We start from the raw sequence: 17736 nt of genomic DNA on the forward strand, positions 1-17736 counted from the left end.
TGTAGAGTTTATAAATAAAACATATAATAGATATGTGGGGTATTATTGGATACAAATTATGAAGTTTTACAATAAACTATACTATCTTTTATGTGGAAGACTTTTTTAGGGTATAACCATAACTTTTGTAGTACATCTATCTTCTCCTTTCAACAGGTAAGAATACAATTTCCCTTGATTTCCTAGTAGAGGTATAACATGATATTTCTAATTGTTAGGGTTAATGTATTTTATGTTTATAAAAATTTGAAGCATGTAATTTTAATAACTAGTAAATCATGATAATCATAGGCTATCTCATGTTCCTATCTTCTCTATAAATGTTGTCTTGAATTTTTCCCCAATAATTATGATTTTGTAGTCTTGTTCTTTCCTTCTCCATATACTATGTAGTATTTTATCTTTCTTGAGGGGTATTATGATAATAATTGGCATGCCAAGAGTTCTTTTTGGGAAATTCATTGTATGAGTTCGAGTTTTATCGTGCCAATTATTAAATTATGCTCCTCTATATGATCATCTTCAAAATATATATATCAGTATATAAATTTTATACAATATTATACATTATATACTATATATGTTTAATTATTATTGATTTTTTAGAGAAAAACAATACACATGAATGATGAATATTTATAATGATTGTGTATAAATATTAGATACTATTTAAGTAGTAAGTAACCAAAGACAATTGTTTAAGGTACATAAAAAATGTTCATGTACTATTAACTACTTGGAGCACCTGAGTTTTTTAATTTTTTAATGTTCATGTACTATTAACTATTATCGCCCTCTGAACTAGATTAGTTCAAGATTTGCTTCTTCTTGGAAACATAGCCGTTTAAATAAATATATAGCACAAGAATGTGACATTGTTTTCTGTAGGGTCAACAAATTAATAATACACATCCTATGGCTTTAAGCATCTGAATGGAGAATGCTTTTACATTACAAGTTTACAACATATACAAAGAGCCCAGACAAGAACACATAAGACTTTGGAGCATATATAACCAAATGTCTAAGCACATGATTGCATATAACTAAGTGTGTTAAAACATTTTCTTTAGAAATTTGTTCATGTGGACATGGTAGGAAAAACAGACCCACTTTGTTTATGTTGTAGATTCAGTTTTTGTATTCATGATTTTCATTTCAGATTTTCAGTTTTGCAGCAACATAACATTTCACCAAGTTCCAGGCAAATTGGTGTTGCCTGTGCTGGAAAGGATTATGAAGGCACAAACAACCGAGAGTGAGAAGACTGATAACCATGTGTTCTCTGTGTACATTTCCATTGCATCAGTGAAAGAAAACCGGGCTCGATTTTCGGCCCAGTTTCGCAGTCGATCTGCCTCAGCTGCATACAATGCTCTACCCTGAAAATATGCACATGGTTATGATTTATCTGTAAACAAGATGCAGCATGCAAAAGGTTTGTACTTAACGTCTTCCATGAGGGTTGAGGATAAAGATTCACAAATATGATTTCTTGGAAATTATGTATTAAAAGAATCAAAAGTTTTATGTCTTTAGTTTTCCAAGTAAAGTAATGCACTTTTGCTTCCTTATCATCAACCCTTATGGTTGTAATTAAGAAAATCAATAGGTTTAATTTTGTTAGTTCGGCTCAGATTCTGATACCATGTTAGTGTTTCATCTTAAGACCAACATATTATATCGAGCGATGAATGTTATATCAATAACAATATAACATAATATATTGTAACCTATTAGTTAGAGTCTAATGTGACTTCTAAATATCGAAGGCGATAGAATACCTTATCATCAAACCAGCGACCGCGTCGTAACCATGCAGTAACAAGAGCAAGTAAGATTCTGGGAGGAGTCAAGTAACTGATGGCTTTGCCTGTTCCCTTAACAACCCGCATTCGCGGAACTAATGTTCTAGCAACAGTTTCGGGAAGCTCACAGATGATGTTAAACATTTGCCTGTTTTGGACGGTTGAACCACTGGGCACAAGCAATAGTTAACACAATCATGAACCAATACACATTTCATAGGAGAATTTAATATGAAATACAAGGAAGTTAGTAAGGGAAAGGGATAATGGTTATGTCACATTTGAATGAACCTTAAAAGCAGTTTAGAAAACAATAACAGGCTTGTAAGATGTACCTTAAAAGCAGATCTGTAAGAACCATTCCCGGAGATGCAGTATGGATACCGACGTTTGATTTCTTGCACTCTTTCAAGAGAGATCCTTGAAGTTGTCTAAGCCCGCACTTCGTAGAACCATATCTACATGTCATATAAAAACCGAAGAATGGTAAGCAAGTAAGCATCATTAGTGTTAAGGTTTCATCTCAAAACCAATTGACAATTAGAACAATAGCTCAACATGTATTTAAACCATGCCTAAGAAAATGAGGCAAACAATCCGGGACTTACTTCTCAACATGTATTTTGACCGATGATTAAAGGGTATTTTGGCATTGAGAGGAATAACCCAACAGATATTTAAACCATGCCTAAGAGAATGAGACAGACGACGTGGGACCTACTTCCCGACAATTATGTATCACAACCCACCATGAATTTTGAAGAACACACATCTTTGAGTAAATAAAGTTGGAAAAAAGCTCAGTGGAATTTTCATTGTTTTTTCCATAGGAGAAGAAATTACAGTCTCAAGATAATAACTTACACAGCTGTCAAAGGTGTGCTAGAACCTCCAGAACCATTACCATCCATATTAAATATGTGACCTGCCTTGGCTTGGTTTCTCATAATATGCATGGCTTCTCGAGTGCAAAGTATCGATCCAACCAAATTTGTTGATACAATCTACAACATTAGAAACATACCAAGAATGAGTGAATATTAAACTTGCCAACACTTTATGTTAACAAAACAAATAAGCTTATTAACAAATACCTGTTTAATATCTTCATCACTAAATTGAAGCAGTGGTCTGAAACCTTTATTAGTTCCAGCATTGTTTATCTGTTGAAGTGTTTAAATAATAAATGCAAAGCATGTCATAAAGCATCAGATAATAAAGAAGATATAAAATTAACTTTTTAAACCACATAAAACATGTCATAATGCAATTAAACTCGAGTTCCCAGCAAAAATAGGTGAAACATTGTGTTCTGAGGCCAAAATCATATGTAAATTCAGCCTCATAAACCTGCTAGTAGAATCAAGAGTTTACTTGAACACCAACAATTCTGACATAAGAGAGTTTTCATGCAGGTTAACTCAGTTCTGTATCCAAAGATCGTCAACTCGTAATAGTTCAAGAATTAACTTCAATAGTTTGACAACCATGGTTATGTCTCTTTGTTAAGATAGCACTAGCTTGTTGTGCACACAAAGTAACGGACACAAGTGACGTACCAATATACAGTCAGTCATTGTTACATTTCAATAATTCAACACATTTAGAATACAATAGACATTTTTCTTTCCATCTCCAACATTTTTCACTAATTTTGATTTGTGAAACTCAAAGATTCAAACCAGCAAGATAATCGCAACTCTTACCCAAATGTCGATGTGACCAAGCTCATTGACAGCAAATTTTCCCAGTCTTTGCACATCATGAGGCTCGCAAACATCACTGGCAATGCCAACAACTTTTGCATGAGAAAGCTTTGATAGAGATGAGCCAACTGCATTGTTAATGCCTTCCTTTAGGTTTTCCTCGAGCTCTTTGATGGTTGCTTCTACAGACTCGGGGCTGCCATCACCAAAGTTGAGTGGGAGCAATGACATTATGTGAGTAATATGTAGTAGATCAAAGCAACACACACACATATGTATAGTATTTTGATCTTGATAAATAGTTCTCATAGTTCAGAATAACACCTGCGAGAGGTAACAACTACACGATCTCCGGAAAGAAGAAACTCCCGTGCTAAGGCTTTCCCCAATCCTCTTGTACTGTAACAAACAATTCAGAAGAAACAACAATGTTATACACACATAAGAACTTAATTCTTAAATGCTCATGGAGTAAGAAAAATCTCTTGATTTCTCTCCTACCGGACACAATTTGATGGATACCAGGTCCACAACAAGGCAGACATATAATAAAATTAAGTTAAGTACCCAAAATGATGGGAATCAATATAATAAAATGAAGTTAAGTACCCAAAATGATGGGAGTCAATTAATGAAGGAAAACTTTGTAGCGCTATAGCGAGAGATTTTAGTTGCTTTGTGCGATCGAATGTGGAACTTTTGTGAACCATCATAGTAAAAGGGCAGCCTAGTCAGGTCTAGGGAGGATAGATGTACGTAGCCTTACGTACACAAACAGAGAGGCTATTTCCACGTGAACCATCATAGTGTCTCATTTAAATTACATTTTTAACCAATCCAGTGGTACAAAATCAAGAGAAGTCCTTTGTTTTTGCCGCGGAATAACCTAAGAATCTCTCTTGAAGAAGAGCATTAAGATTCCATACCTCCCTGTTATGACAACATTACGTGGACCAGCACGACAATGTTCCTCCAACACCATGTTAGCACCTATCATTGTCCCAATTATAATACCCCCAAGCCAGCTATACCATATCAGTGCATCCATTTGACTATCTCCACCTTCAACAAAATTTACATAGAATTTAGCATCTCAATAAGGAACCAATGCTTATATGAACAAATACATTTCCATACAAAATTTTGAGTTAGGAAAGTTTCATATAAGCCAACCTGACATCTGAAACCCAATTGCAAGAATGACCCCAGTGCTCATCATGGTCACAATATATCTTCCAATTTGAATAGCAATCTTGTTTTATCAAGAGAGAAACACAGTTAGTATGTGTTTGGATCAGCTTGTTTTATTTTTCAAAACAACTTTTAACAATTACTCTCACAAAACTAATAATTTCCAAACATTCACCTACATTGAATATTGAACAACACAACTCAAGATAGGGAAAAAATGCTTTATACGAGTTAGGATCCTCCTTAGAGGCAAGGACATTACAAACAACTTGAAATAACACAGGTAACATTTGTATCATTTAGATATAATAATATAACACAATAATATAACATTTTTATCATTTAGATATAATAATATAACATTTTTATCCTCGATCCAAGTGTAAAAATAACAACTTACCTCTCTCCCGCTTTAATAATAAATATGAGTTTTTATATAGATAACTATTATGATAGAATAGGATAAACAGTTAAGCACTTACAACTGATAGCACTTCCTCCACCTTCACCAGAGCATGGCGATAAACATCATCTGATTTAGAACGCAACAAAATATACTTGAGAGAATTCCAAAACCCACTTTCCCTTTTGGAATTCACCTCATTTTTCTTCAAAGTTCGAATCTTTTTCTCCTTTAAATCACCCCCATCTTCACTCCGAAACGCCCTAAACTGTTTCACTGACAACCCTTCACAATTATGACCAAAACCAAGCACCCTAGGTGGTGAACTAGTAGAGGGTCCAAAAAAACTGCTCCTGAGTAACCTTGTTCTGTGTTGGTTGAAACTCTCAGGGAAAACATGTAGCTTAACAACTGTGGCCATGGCTTATGCAAAGTTCATGAAACTGGAAGGGAAAAAAAATGGAGAAGTGTTGAATAATGAGTGAATGTTTGGTTTATTTATTGTTATCTTGTGTTGGTGAAAACTGAAAACTAAGTTTCTGGAACATTGTGGTAGGAATGAGGAAAATATCTAGTCTAAGGGATGAAGCATCGAAACGTGGGACAGTTACAATTACAAACGTAAAAGGAAGAGGGTTGTGTTTGTTGGCCATACGTTGAAGCAACCTCATCTTCTTCAGATTGGATGACACGTGGCTAAGTGGGTCTGTAGCCACGTCACTTTACCTTTTTTGTGTGTCAGATTCACTTTTTCGAAATTACCGAGATTACAGAACTCACGGTCAATAACTATGCCGCTAATGGATTTCACCATATCCTTAAATCTCGTAAGAAAATGATATATCATTTTATTAAATCATGTTACAGATTTCATATAATCGAATAATATACGAATAAATATACTTTTATTTTACTGACACATGTTGTGAAGGAAATAAATATACTTTCATGCTATACGAATTATTATGTAAAGGAAATAAACGACCATCATAGTCTAAAGTTGTTATGATTCATAACATGGGAAGTTACATGTTGTGATTATAAAGGTTGTACTTGAAGATGTGATGAACCATGCATATGAAATGAATAATTTTAATTGAGTATTTTTGATACTATCAAAGATATTTCTCATCTTTTTTGAGTAAGAAACTAAAAGAATGTCATCATCGACTTACGAATAAGAAATAATGACCTTACTTAAGTAGGTCAGCATAAGAGGTTGACAAGACTTTTTTAATACATCTACTTATGAATCAAAAATGTTATGGATAGTTAGATAAAGAGATAATATTACCATGAACATTAGTCATGGTAAAGTTATGTCAATTCATATATATTCTTAGGATTTCAGTAATAATAAATATTGTTAAATATTTAAAGTTAGATTTTATAAATTATTCCAATGTTAAAGGAGGCCTTTCTTCGTATTCATACACTTGTATCATTACAATTTATACTACCATAAGCCTAATATAAACATATCAAATGAGTTCGAGCTTAATACATGTCATGGAAACCAATAATTTGAGTTATTAAAAATAGAGTGATTTGTCACTTTCACCTTATAAATATTTATTTGTATATAATGACAAAATTTTAAATTAATAATAGAATTGTTATTTCATTATGTATAAAAAATAAAAACATATTAATTTTATATTTGCGTTTATTTTGTGATGAGATTGAGAATGAAGAGTAGTAAGGTAAGAAAGGGAGAAGAAAGAAAGAGAAGGCGCAAGATTCGGAAGAACCCAACATTGACTTCTAAAGACTCATTCCTCAAATATTAATCTCTATTACTCAAAATAACTCTCTCTTTCTCTTCCTTCCATTTTCTATCCAACATCAACATGAACATCTCTCGTGATCAACGGTCAAGATCTTCCAAGCCACCCACCATCCACGGCTATGCTCGTTCCGGTGATCTTCTTGGATTCCAGAGATTACTTCGAGATAACCCTTCTCTTCTCAATGAGGCCAACCCTATTGTAAATGGGCATCTTCAAAATCTCATCTTTTTCTCTTTTTAAACATCTTATAATGATATTTCATTCATACTTCTTTATGATTTTTTCCTGTGGAAAGAGTAGGGTAATGTTATATTCAATGATGCACATGTTGGGAATTGAGGGATTTTGAGTGATGGGTATGTAGCTTTTAGATCTTCTTTGATGGGAATTGGGAGGTTCATCAATGTGAGTGATGCTTCATTGTCCTGTACTATGATATAATTTGTGGGGGTTTAAGAAAAGATAAGAACTTTAGATAATTCATAATTGTATATATACTTTACCTCTGAAGATCTAACCAGTTTTGAATGCAGATGGCACAGACACCACTTCATGTTTCTGCTGGTCACAATAGGGCTGAGATAGTTCAATTCCTCCTTGGTTTGCAAGGACCAGACAGAGTCGAGCTAGAGGCTAAGAATATGGTTGGTACTCGTCAAATTTGCATGATCTAGACTTTCAGTTATTTTCTTGTACTTGTAAAAAGGTTTCTTTGTATCACCATTGCAGTATGGAGAAACTCCATTGCACATGGCAGCAAAGAATGGGTGCAGTGAGGCCGCACAGTTACTTCTTTCTCATGGTGCCTTTGTTGAAGCCAGAGCAAATGTGAGTTTTCTTTACAATTCATCTGTCATGTAGATTATTTTGACCAAGCAAGAATTTTTTGTAAGTTCATTCCTATTTTTTGCATAACAGAATGGTATGACACCTTTACACCTCGCTGTTTGGCATTCACTACGAGCAGAAGAATTCTTAACTGTGAAAGTATTGCTGGAATACAATGCTGATTGCAGTGCGAAGGATCACGTAGTAAACTTAACTTCCTGTTTTATGTTATTTTAACATTTTTTATGTGAAAACTCGGCTCAAACGTATGAATTGCAGGAGGGAATGACACCTTTAAATCATCTTTCCAACGGCCCTGGAAATGAGAAACTTAGAGAACTATTAAACTGGCATCTTGAAGAGCAGAGGAAGAGACGAGCTATTGAAGCATGCGGTGAAACCAAAGCTAAAATGGATGAGCTCGAAAAGGAATTAGCATATATTGTGGGTCTACATGATCTAAAAATGCAATTACGTAAGTGGGCAAAGGGTATGCTTTTGGATGAGAGGCGTAGAGCTCTTGGTTTGCATGTTGGCACTAGAAGACCTCCTCATATGGCCTTTCTCGGCAATCCCGGAACAGGTTATTTTTGACCGACTTTTTTTGGATTATATTGCTTTGCTCAATACTTCAAACTTGTCTTACATTTGTATGACCACTTAGGTTAATTCTTATAAAGAAATGGTAATTAGTTCCGAAGTTAGTAAATATATTTACCATCCAGTGTCTAACTGGCTATTTTCCTTGTCACTTCACTATTACTAATGCCTTGATTTTTTGGCCATTCTCTTTCATTCTCACTATTCCCCAATTAGTACAGTTTTGCAACCTAAGCTTTTCACTCTTTATTGGATTAGATTGATGAAACTACATATTATTACATAACTGATGGCACACAGACATAACTATCTTTTTGCATAAAAATGAAAATGCATTTACATCAATCATGGCTGTCTTCATTTTCTTTTCATACCATGATTTCACATGTTACCCCATTGAGATTTTATATTTGTTGGTGCCTTTTTTAATTTATCATGTGCTTTTGTGTGTGATCTTTTATCATTTTGCAAATTAACTGTTTTAATGGAAGTTGACTTCTGAATTTTAATAGGTAAAACTATGGTAGCGCGGATCCTTGGAAAATTACTCCACATGGTGGGAATTCTACCTACCGATAAGGTGACAGAAGTACAACGGACGGATTTAGTTGGTGAGTTTGTTGGTCATACAGGTCCTAAAACCAGGAGGAAGGTATGTTACTAGCTTTGAAATATTTTTTTCATACCTGTGATTTGGCTTCTAGAAACCATACTAGACCGAATTGCTTATTGAGTTCACACACTGTATCCAGATCCAGGAAGCAGAAGGGGGGATTCTTTTTGTTGACGAAGCTTATAGACTGATACCGATGCAAAAGTCAGATGATAAGGACTACGGATTGGAAGCGTTAGAGGAAATCATGTCTGTCATGGACCGTGGAAAAATCGTAGTTATATTTGCAGGTTACGACGAACCAATGAAACGAGTAATCGCTTCCAACGAAGGTTTCTGTAGAAGGGTGACCAAGTTCTTCCATTTCAATGACTTCAATTCAGAAGAACTAGCACAAATTCTTCACATGAAGATGAACAATTTAGCAGAAGATAGTTTGCTCTACGGATTTAAGTTGCATCCTTCTTGCAGCATAGAAGCTTTAGCAGCATTGATAGAAAGTGTAACAACAGAAAAACAGAGAAAGGAGAGTAATGGTGGTTTGATAGATACCATGTTGGTTAATGCTAGAGAAAATTTGGACTTAAGGCTTAGCTTTGACTGTATAGATACACAAGAACTTCTTACCATTACATTGGTAGATTTAGAAGCAGGTCTTGGGTTATTATCACAATGAAGAGCTATATCATTAACATTTTTGCCACAATAGGTGGATGATTTTTTTGTAATTTGTAATCAATAATTGATAATAATGTTATAGTATATCTCTATTATGCACTTTCACTGTATTCTTTGTATTTTATTCATTATTGTAAGGTCTCTGCCTTATTATTATTATTATTATTATTCCATTGTTGGTTTCTTGTAATAATAAGGGTCCCATTAAAGCTTTCCGATAATGAATGTCTAGTCCCCAAAATTCTTAATGAAAAATTGTTCAAATAAGGTGGCTAGAAAAATTCTTAGGGTGTCAAGCATTAAATTAGTAAGTTGAAAATCAATTATGGATGTTGATATATTCTTGTATTTTTTAGAGGGTTTGTGATGAACATGGTGCTTTGGTTTGATGTTAGGTGAGAAAGAAAATAAAGGAAATATAATAAAGAACCAAAAATTAAGGAAATGAAAATAAATGGAAATAATGTCCATTTTGGTTAAGTTGGTACTTGATTGACCATATGGAAGGTGCATGAATGAATGTGTAATGTGTTTGTTGTTGTTAATGTCCCTCTCTAGTGTTTTGTTAATATGAAAGTGAACACTACTTATTCATGCTAATTTTCTGTTAAATCTATTCAAAAGTCTTCCTTAGCTGTCATTCTATAATGCATAATGTTATATCCTCATACTAAATTCGCATATTAATTCTCTTACTTATAAGATACTGACATATGTCATTTGCAAACCAATCACTATAAAGTATTATATTGTGACATATGTCTTTTTTTTTAGGAAGATCAGTAGGATGATTTAGTAGAATGGTATATCATTTTCCTTCTATAATATATGCTTCCAAGATTACTTGGCAAGAGTTACAAGCAACACCATCCATTCTTCAAGATGTATTGCAACAATTAATAGAGCTCTTGTGATAGTATAAAAGAGTTCAACTTAAGTGACAATAAATTTGGTCATGTATTTCCTTCCATGGCCAAGAATATTACAAAGAGTGTAATATCCATAACAATGTAAAAGCTTTAATTGGAAGTGTGGTTTTGGAGAGGAAGGTAAAATCTTTCTCTTGTTTGGGAGTTAGATGAAGGACATGGGAAAGTTTTAGAGGACTTCTCAAACCTTCTAAAACCTTCTTTATATCTATTTTTAAAGTTCATCAATTTGAGATTTTTTGGAGACAAAATAGCTAAATATTTTTAATAATTTTATATAATTATATATCATTGTTCATTTCTCATTGTTAATTAAATTTTTAAAGGAAAAATAAAAAATATTATTACATTATTCCCTCGTTCTCTTTCCTTCATAACTCCAAACAAAGTCTAACGAGATAAGGTCTCATGCATCTTAGCCTACCGAAACCTTGAGCGGGACCCTTGTGCATTGGATGACCTATTTTATCCTACTGTCTATGCTTTCATATCATCATATATGGGATGAAATGAAAATGGTTCCCATCTGTATTTAATGATAAAGTACAAGACACGTCAATTGCTATATCCCAAATCCAACAAGGAAGAGTAAACAAAAAATGCATTAAGATTAACGGTTCCAAAATAAGCACCCCCTAACAGAGTAATTTGACTGTAACATATACTCCTCAGTCTCAAGCTGTAATAATAGTTCGATTCGCAGTAGTCACTCGTCTGAGGAAGTAGTGTTGAACAAAGAGAGATTGATTCATATTTGTGCACTCCATAACCACAATAATTTTGTGAACAATCTTAATTAACACACGAGAAACAATCCATGGCAATGAAATCTGAGCAGCAATAAGTGATGAGCATTGAGCACAAAGAATTCCACATTCACAACACACCAATCATGTCCTCAATATCAATAGCACTATCAGTTACCTGAAGATACTAAAACATTATACTCATTTAGACGTCTCTGAAATTGAGCCAACTGAGTCTGCAATTGAAAGATTCTTGCAGCTTTTTGAGACAAAATGATATTCAATTTGGAAACATAGTCATCCAGTTGGTTTCCTGGTTGGTCAGCTTCAACAAGTAAATTCATCTCCTGCAATAACGAAACACTGTTCAAGAAAACAGCATGATTAACAAATCACCAAGAAAGGTACAGGAGATCTGTACGCACCTCCCTAACAATGTCCATCGTTTCCTCTACTTGTCTCCGGTGAGCAGTTACAAGATCTTCCTCTTCCTAATTTCCGAGCAAAGAAGGCACCATTAAGTACTTTAATAGTCAGAAACATTTTATCAATGAATCAATATGGCATAAGAAGAATATACCTTCAACAGGATATTTAAATCATCATCAGGATCAGAATTATTAGCCTCAAAATATGGGAGATCTACATGTTTAACACAAGAGTCTATCTTCCTCTTTTCCTCCAGAGAAGATAATTGGTTGGTATCCACCCTCTTGCTAGACACGGAAGATGCCAGATTACTCCCCATCCTACTGCTTGGAACACGATCCACAGCAATTGGAGGAGATGATTCTCTTTCAGGCTGTTTAGACCAACCAAATCGATTCTTGTCGCTAGAAACATACATTATTTCATCATCGAAGGTATCATCGAAGGTATCATCATGAGATTGAGTTGAAGGTCCAGGCAATACAGTTGAGTCTCTAAGGTTTGAAGAAGAGAGGGGATCCCTCCTGGAGCTGTTCCCTTTTGACAGACTCTTCACCCTGAAATGTCACTGTCCATTAGAAATACTTATTGATATCACCAGGATCAATCATTTTATTGCCAAAGATTTTCAGAATACATACCTGTCCGCATATCTTAATGTATTGAGAGTATGCTCAGAGGAACCTGAGCTTGGTGAAATGCATGATATCATTACAGTGCGTGAATCACCAACAAAAGAGTCCCGAAGAACTTCTGTCAATTTACTTCCTCTGAAAGGGATATGCCCTTGGTCACTGTCTAGAGCTCTAATGCATTCTTTCAATGCAAGTAAGCTTTTATTAATTTCTGCACCTTCAATCCTGGAATGTAAAATAAGAATTAAGAATCAAGTCAATTCAACTAAATATACAATCTAACACAGTTGCCTCTAAAAGTCTGAAGATAACGGCTACATTAATTAGCAAGTCTTTTTGTTACTTAAATGAAAAATCTGCTACAAAATGTACATGAAAGATATTCTCAAGATTCAAAAATAAAATCCCACCTGGTCTGCTTATCATTATCTGTAGTATCTGCACCACGTTCACTACCAGCCAGATCAATAAACGATAGCTTGCCCACAAGTCGAGCAGGCTTTGTTTCTGTCCCATCAGCTGATCTCTTGATACAGAGCTGAAGTATAGCATGTGATCGAGATGATTCCTCATTTGCACCAGTTGTACCAGTACTTCTTGTCGCATTTCCTTTCTCAATAAATTCCTTGATTGTCTGAACTTTAAAAACCCTGTATTCTTGCAAGCCGACAATGCAAACCTGCTGCTTTCCATCCTCCCTCATGCAAAGTTTTCTGCAAAATCATAAACAAATCAGGCAAGTAACTTGAAAAGAGAGATTACTTTCTAGTCCACAAGTCAATATGACTTACTTTCGATCATTGAGGAGATCAAATAGTTTCCCCCCATAAATTTCGAAGAAACTAACAAACAATTGGAAGCCTTTGTTCTGGTATGTGTGTTGCATAAATCCTAAAATATCTTCTGATGCTTTCAGAGGCAATGGCTGCATAGTATACGTTTTCCCACTCCCTAAAAAATATAGTAACTTAATATCAACTAAAAAAATCAGAAAAAATACACATTTTACTAAACCACTTTCGACACTTCCTGGCAGGAATTAAATGAACTTATCTCACAATATAAATCAGAACATCATCACCTATTCTATCAAAGTAATCATAACAAATAATAAAATAAATTACCTGGAACATATTCAATTTAATTTGAAAATGTTTAATGGAGTTGAATGGTTCACAGATAATGCTAAATCTTATCAGGAAAATTCACCAAAACAAAAGCCAGATAAGTTTATTTGGGTTAAAAACAAGCCTGGAAGAAGTTGGCATATGATGAAGCTTTCAATGTAAGAAACACAGACAAAAGTTTGCAAACTGAAGTGTTCAATCTTAAATTATATATGCTTCATCAGTACAGACGTTATCAATCAAACAATTACATCATTGGTCATCTTCATTTTTATTCATACCTTTCACTCTATTCTAATAGTAAAGTAAAAATATTCTGAATTATTCGAGGAACATTTGATGTCTCTATCCTCGTAATATAGCAAGCATGTAGCTCAATTCTAAAACGAAAGATATTCCTATTTTTTCCAATTCAGCAGTTGACGCTCAATGTAAGTACTCGTACATTTCTCAATTAACAGTTAACAAAATACTTACCTGTTTGCCCATATGCAAAGCAAGTTGCCTTTGTCCGTTGGAAAATCAGCGGAACTATGGGCTCCACAGTCTCAGCATACACCTAGAGAGGAAAAGGTAACCAATCTAGTGAGACTAGTAAACTATTAGTCAATGTGGTTACAAGAAACACGGCAAGTTAAATAATTACTTCATCATTCGAAACATCTTCATTCAGCACAGCATCAAAGACAAACTCATGTTTCTCGACATATTCTGTTAAGTCAACCTGCACGCATAGGTGAAGTGGAAATAAAACTCAGACAAGGTACAACACCCATACATCTAAATACAGTAAGAATGTTTCAGTTGTAAAATCTTCACATTAATGCATCAATATTAGTTAGAAATTGTCAACCTTAGTTACTGATTGCCTTTCTAACAGTGATCGTAAGGTATAATGCAATTCGAATTCCAGAATGAGAAAGAGTTGAAGTTAGAGATACTGTGTTGAAATACATCAGTACATTGAACATTGAAACATTAACAGGAAAGGTTGTCCATGGTTAAGTACATTTATTTCCCCTTCCCTTTAATTTTAAGAACTAGCTCCTTACTTTGGATAGGATGTTAAAAAATGATTTTAATCTTCATTTACATTTGCCAGGATAACCACCATTATATCATGAGGAAGTTTATGTTGATGGAATGCTATTAAACATAAGTACTTTTAAAATGCAGTTTATATACTAAAAAATCCTTAATATTATAGGGCGTATAAAGCATGAGACACAACACATGTAGGAATTTGAGTATGAAGTATCTGAACCAAAAGAAGAAGGGAATATTAAGTTCAGTAGTTTGGTTGACTTCTGAGTTGCTTGTAAAAAGCATTTTGTATGTCAAAGAATTGCATGCTAACTGCTGCAAAAGCAGCATAGACATAGATAGGGACTGTACAACACTTGGCTGCATATATTTGAGAACAAATTCAAACCAGAATTCATGTCATGTCATCATGTCATAAATGTAGATATTTAAGATAACCTGGCGCTTACTCACCTTGAGTTTTCTTTCAAGAACCATCAGATAATTTGAATCAATAGTAATTATGTCTTCCTCTTTCTTTGCTGTTTCCTTCTTATTTAGAGGTCTCTTCCGAACCTGTAGCAGTAAGTCGCGCTTTCAGTCAAAATACATCTGTTAAAGGAGCTAAAGGCCCTTCAGTGCCCCAAAAGAAGATGAGGCATAAAAAGGAAACATGTGGCAAGAAGCATACCACAACTTTGATCTTAGCAACATTGTTCGTTCTCTCTTTATCTGTTGAGAAACTTTTAAGGACATGATTCTCGGGCAATCCCCGAGACCTGTTTACAAGTTTGTTGCTGGAGAAAATCGGCTCAGTGTCATCAAAACTTTGACCTCCAACAGTGCCATTTGTTAAAAAATTAGGCATCTATTTAGTGTGAAAACAAAATTCCCAGTCACTTGCATGTTTACAATAAATAAATCACACTAAATAGAAACTCAATTAACTATGAATTAGTATAACCAGTTCACTAAAGTAGTTGAGTAACAAATAACCATTAACATTTAACATTATTCCTAACATCAACCTCATTATGCACCTGCAAGCAACTCCGCTTTAATTAATTCAAAGCAACTCAACTTTGATTGAAGTGAAATACTAACATGTCTGGTTTGTTGCTTACTTTTTACACAAAAAGAGGTTCTAACCTAAAACCACTCGTTTTCATTATAAACTCTTTCTGAACACAGGTGAATCCAAACAAAACGAAACCTATAACTTCCCTTCGATTATAAGCTCTACTAAACACAAAACAAGTTAATCCATACAAAGACCAAACCTCAGTATCAAATGAATGCAGGTCAAGAAGTCCACTTGTGAAAACACGATCATCATCGATCTTCCTCAAGCTTGAAGATCGAGCTCCAAACTCCTGCAAAACGAATCGTTTCAACCACACACCTACCTAACTCAGCACGTTTATAACATGTTCGAAATTCAAAAATCTAGGCGAAGGATCGCGAAAACGAAAACCTCACCTGCGCGGAAGTTGAAGGCTGAAACGACCGTCCACTATCGGAGCTCTGACGGTGGTGGTGCACGGCGGAACTAGATCGCCGCATCTCTCTCTCTCTCTCTCTTTCAACTACACTCATGCAATTCAAAATTACCGTTAGATTCTAGCTCCTAGAACGAATATGAAATATGAACACACACGAGAAGATAATAAGTGACAAAGACAGTAGAATCTAAACGGAGAAGTTGTTGTGAATGGTTATTCATATTTTTTTTAGCTTTTTTTCTTCACGAAATTTTCTAGGGAAAGAAACGGAGCTCTCAGGAAAAAGTTGAACAAAATGATTTTGAAACTTCAAAAGGAAAAGCGCTCTGTGTAGCAGCGCGTGTGGTCAATGTGGAATTTCATGAGGAGGAGGGCCGCGTGTGGGTCCAGCTTTTGTTTTCTCCAGATAAAAAGCTTCCAGTGTTTCACGGCTTTGCGTTTCTTCAATGTTCGTCACGCGCTGTGTGGTAGGGCGTTTAACACGCGCGTGGGTGAACTCTGAAGCGGTCAGTTGTTGTCGTTGTCGGGCACCTGCCCGGCAGGTAAATGGTCAAAGAAAGGGTTTGGGCGGTGTTAATGGGGCTCACGTCAATGGGAATATATCAATACAAATATTATTTTGAGAAAAAAATTGTATTATTTAGGTGGGAGTTTTATATATTGTTATTGAATAATCTAATATTTATATTTAATTTTTATGATTTTTTTTTAAAAAAGTAATATAAATAAATGTTATATTATATATTAAAAGTATATAAAATTTTACATTAAAATGTATACTTAAACCCATACTTTTTACTAAAACTTTAATTTTTTAAGTGTAATATATGTAAAATTTCATTCCTTCACGATTTTCACTAACTAAACCACATACTGTTCATAATTTTCATGTTTTATGTCTCGCTTCAATTAAAATTTATAAAATAATATTAAAATATTAATTTCTGTTATAATATTTTTTTAAATTTTTTAAATAAATGAAGTTTTTTCATTGACTTGTATATCAAGTGAGACATAAATTAGGATATATGATCTCAATCTCAAAGTAATTGATTATGTGAATGTAAGAATGAGAATTAAATGATAAGAATTTTTATTTTCAAAATAAAATGCAAAGAATGGAGCATCGAAATGCTCATCACAATCTAATTGGTCCACATGCGACTCATCGCCCTCCCATCTTCATGGCACTAGATAATTTACCATTTGGAAAAAAAAACGTGAAAATTTTATACAATATTTTCTGTCTAATTTGATACATAAAAGTGTTTTGTCAAATATTTATATGAATTACTACTTTAAGCATATCAAATTAGAGTTAAAAGTGTTGGTCTACTGGTGTAAGGTCTCACTAGATCTTAAGGTTGAAAGTTCGGTTCTTATGAATGATACTTATTGGGAGGGATAGTCATGAACCCGAAAGTGATTAGTTCTTTATCCAAAAAAAATGAGAAATACATGGTTAGAGTTTACTTGGTTAAATATTTTTTGGTACTACTAAATGTATTTATTACATTTTGTGAGGAACTAATCTTTGGGGATTCATGGATACTTCTCTTAACAAATGTTGTTCCTATCAAATCTTTAATATTTTAATCATCTTAGAATTTAATAAGACTTTATACCACTAGAGTAAAATTTAGACCATTTCTCAATTTGTGTGTCATCCTTACATACGGGTCATGCCGATCTTTTTTTTATTGTTCCAATTTTATCCATTGTTCCCCA

The 17736-nt window shown here is 34.1% G+C and overlaps 3 protein-coding genes across 3 annotated transcripts; 1 reads left to right on the forward strand and 2 right to left on the reverse strand.

Annotated features, from left to right (window-relative positions):
- Nucleotides 828–5697, reverse strand: LOC109351362 (probable chlorophyll(ide) b reductase NYC1, chloroplastic). Its single transcript, XM_019592844.1, has 10 exons — nt 5188–5697; nt 4688–4766; nt 4441–4576; nt 3839–3913; nt 3515–3710; nt 2903–2971; nt 2673–2812; nt 2144–2266; nt 1785–1977; nt 828–1382 (listed from the first exon to the last, which is right to left on the reverse strand). The coding sequence occupies exons 1-10, from the start codon at nt 5527–5529 to the stop codon at nt 1191–1193; spliced, it is 1545 nt and encodes a 514-aa protein (XP_019448389.1). The 5' UTR covers nt 5530–5697; the 3' UTR covers nt 828–1190.
- LOC109351363 (protein CfxQ-like) lies at nt 6797–9615 on the forward strand. The gene is made up of 7 exons (XM_019592845.1): nt 6797–7096; nt 7432–7542; nt 7628–7726; nt 7817–7927; nt 8006–8309; nt 8839–8978; nt 9079–9615. The coding sequence occupies exons 1-7, from the start codon at nt 6959–6961 to the stop codon at nt 9613–9615; spliced, it is 1440 nt and encodes a 479-aa protein (XP_019448390.1). The 5' UTR covers nt 6797–6958.
- LOC109351364 (kinesin-like protein KIN-13B) lies at nt 11134–16562 on the reverse strand. The gene is made up of 12 exons (XM_019592847.1): nt 15986–16562; nt 15787–15879; nt 15198–15374; nt 14981–15082; nt 14130–14207; nt 13961–14042; nt 13148–13307; nt 12767–13069; nt 12363–12581; nt 11873–12278; nt 11718–11783; nt 11134–11639 (listed from the first exon to the last, which is right to left on the reverse strand). Exons 1-12 carry the CDS (start codon nt 16100–16102, stop codon nt 11463–11465), a joined length of 1980 nt encoding a protein of 659 aa, XP_019448392.1. The 5' UTR covers nt 16103–16562; the 3' UTR covers nt 11134–11462.

Source organism: Lupinus angustifolius, chromosome LG06 (genome assembly GCF_001865875.1).
Source record: "Lupinus angustifolius cultivar Tanjil chromosome LG06, LupAngTanjil_v1.0, whole genome shotgun sequence".
Classification (NCBI taxonomy): Eukaryota; Viridiplantae; Streptophyta; class Magnoliopsida; order Fabales; family Fabaceae; genus Lupinus; species Lupinus angustifolius.

What these genes read in the sequence shown, in the direction of transcription:
- LOC109351364 (XM_019592847.1), bottom strand. Translation starts at nt 16,102, where the DNA reads ATGAGTGTAGTTGAAAGAGAGAGAGAGAGAGAGATGCGGCGATCTAGT. An exon ending in AGCCTTCAACTTCCGCGCAG is followed by an intron (nt 15,880 to 15,985) that starts GTGAGGTTTTCG and finishes TTCGTTTTGCAG; the next exon opens with GAGTTTGGAGCTCGATCTTC. An exon ending in TTCTTGAAAGAAAACTCAAG is followed by an intron (nt 14,208 to 14,980) that starts GTGAGTAAGCGC and finishes CTATGCGTGCAG; the next exon opens with GTTGACTTAACAGAATATGT.
- LOC109351363 (XM_019592845.1), top strand. Translation starts at nt 6,959, where the DNA reads ATGAACATCTCTCGTGATCAACGGTCAAGATCTTCCAAGCCACCCACC. An exon ending in AGCTAGAGGCTAAGAATATG is followed by an intron (nt 7,543 to 7,627) that starts GTTGGTACTCGT and finishes TCACCATTGCAG; the next exon opens with TATGGAGAAACTCCATTGCA. An exon ending in TTGTTGAAGCCAGAGCAAAT is followed by an intron (nt 7,727 to 7,816) that starts GTGAGTTTTCTT and finishes TTTGCATAACAG; the next exon opens with AATGGTATGACACCTTTACA.
- LOC109351362 (XM_019592844.1), bottom strand. Translation starts at nt 5,529, where the DNA reads ATGGCCACAGTTGTTAAGCTACATGTTTTCCCTGAGAGTTTCAACCAA. An exon ending in AATTGGGTTTCAGATGTCAG is followed by an intron (nt 4,577 to 4,687) that starts GTTGGCTTATAT and finishes ATTTTGTTGAAG; the next exon opens with GTGGAGATAGTCAAATGGAT. An exon ending in TTGGTCACATCGACATTTGG is followed by an intron (nt 2,972 to 3,514) that starts GTAAGAGTTGCG and finishes ACACTTCAACAG; the next exon opens with ATAAACAATGCTGGAACTAA.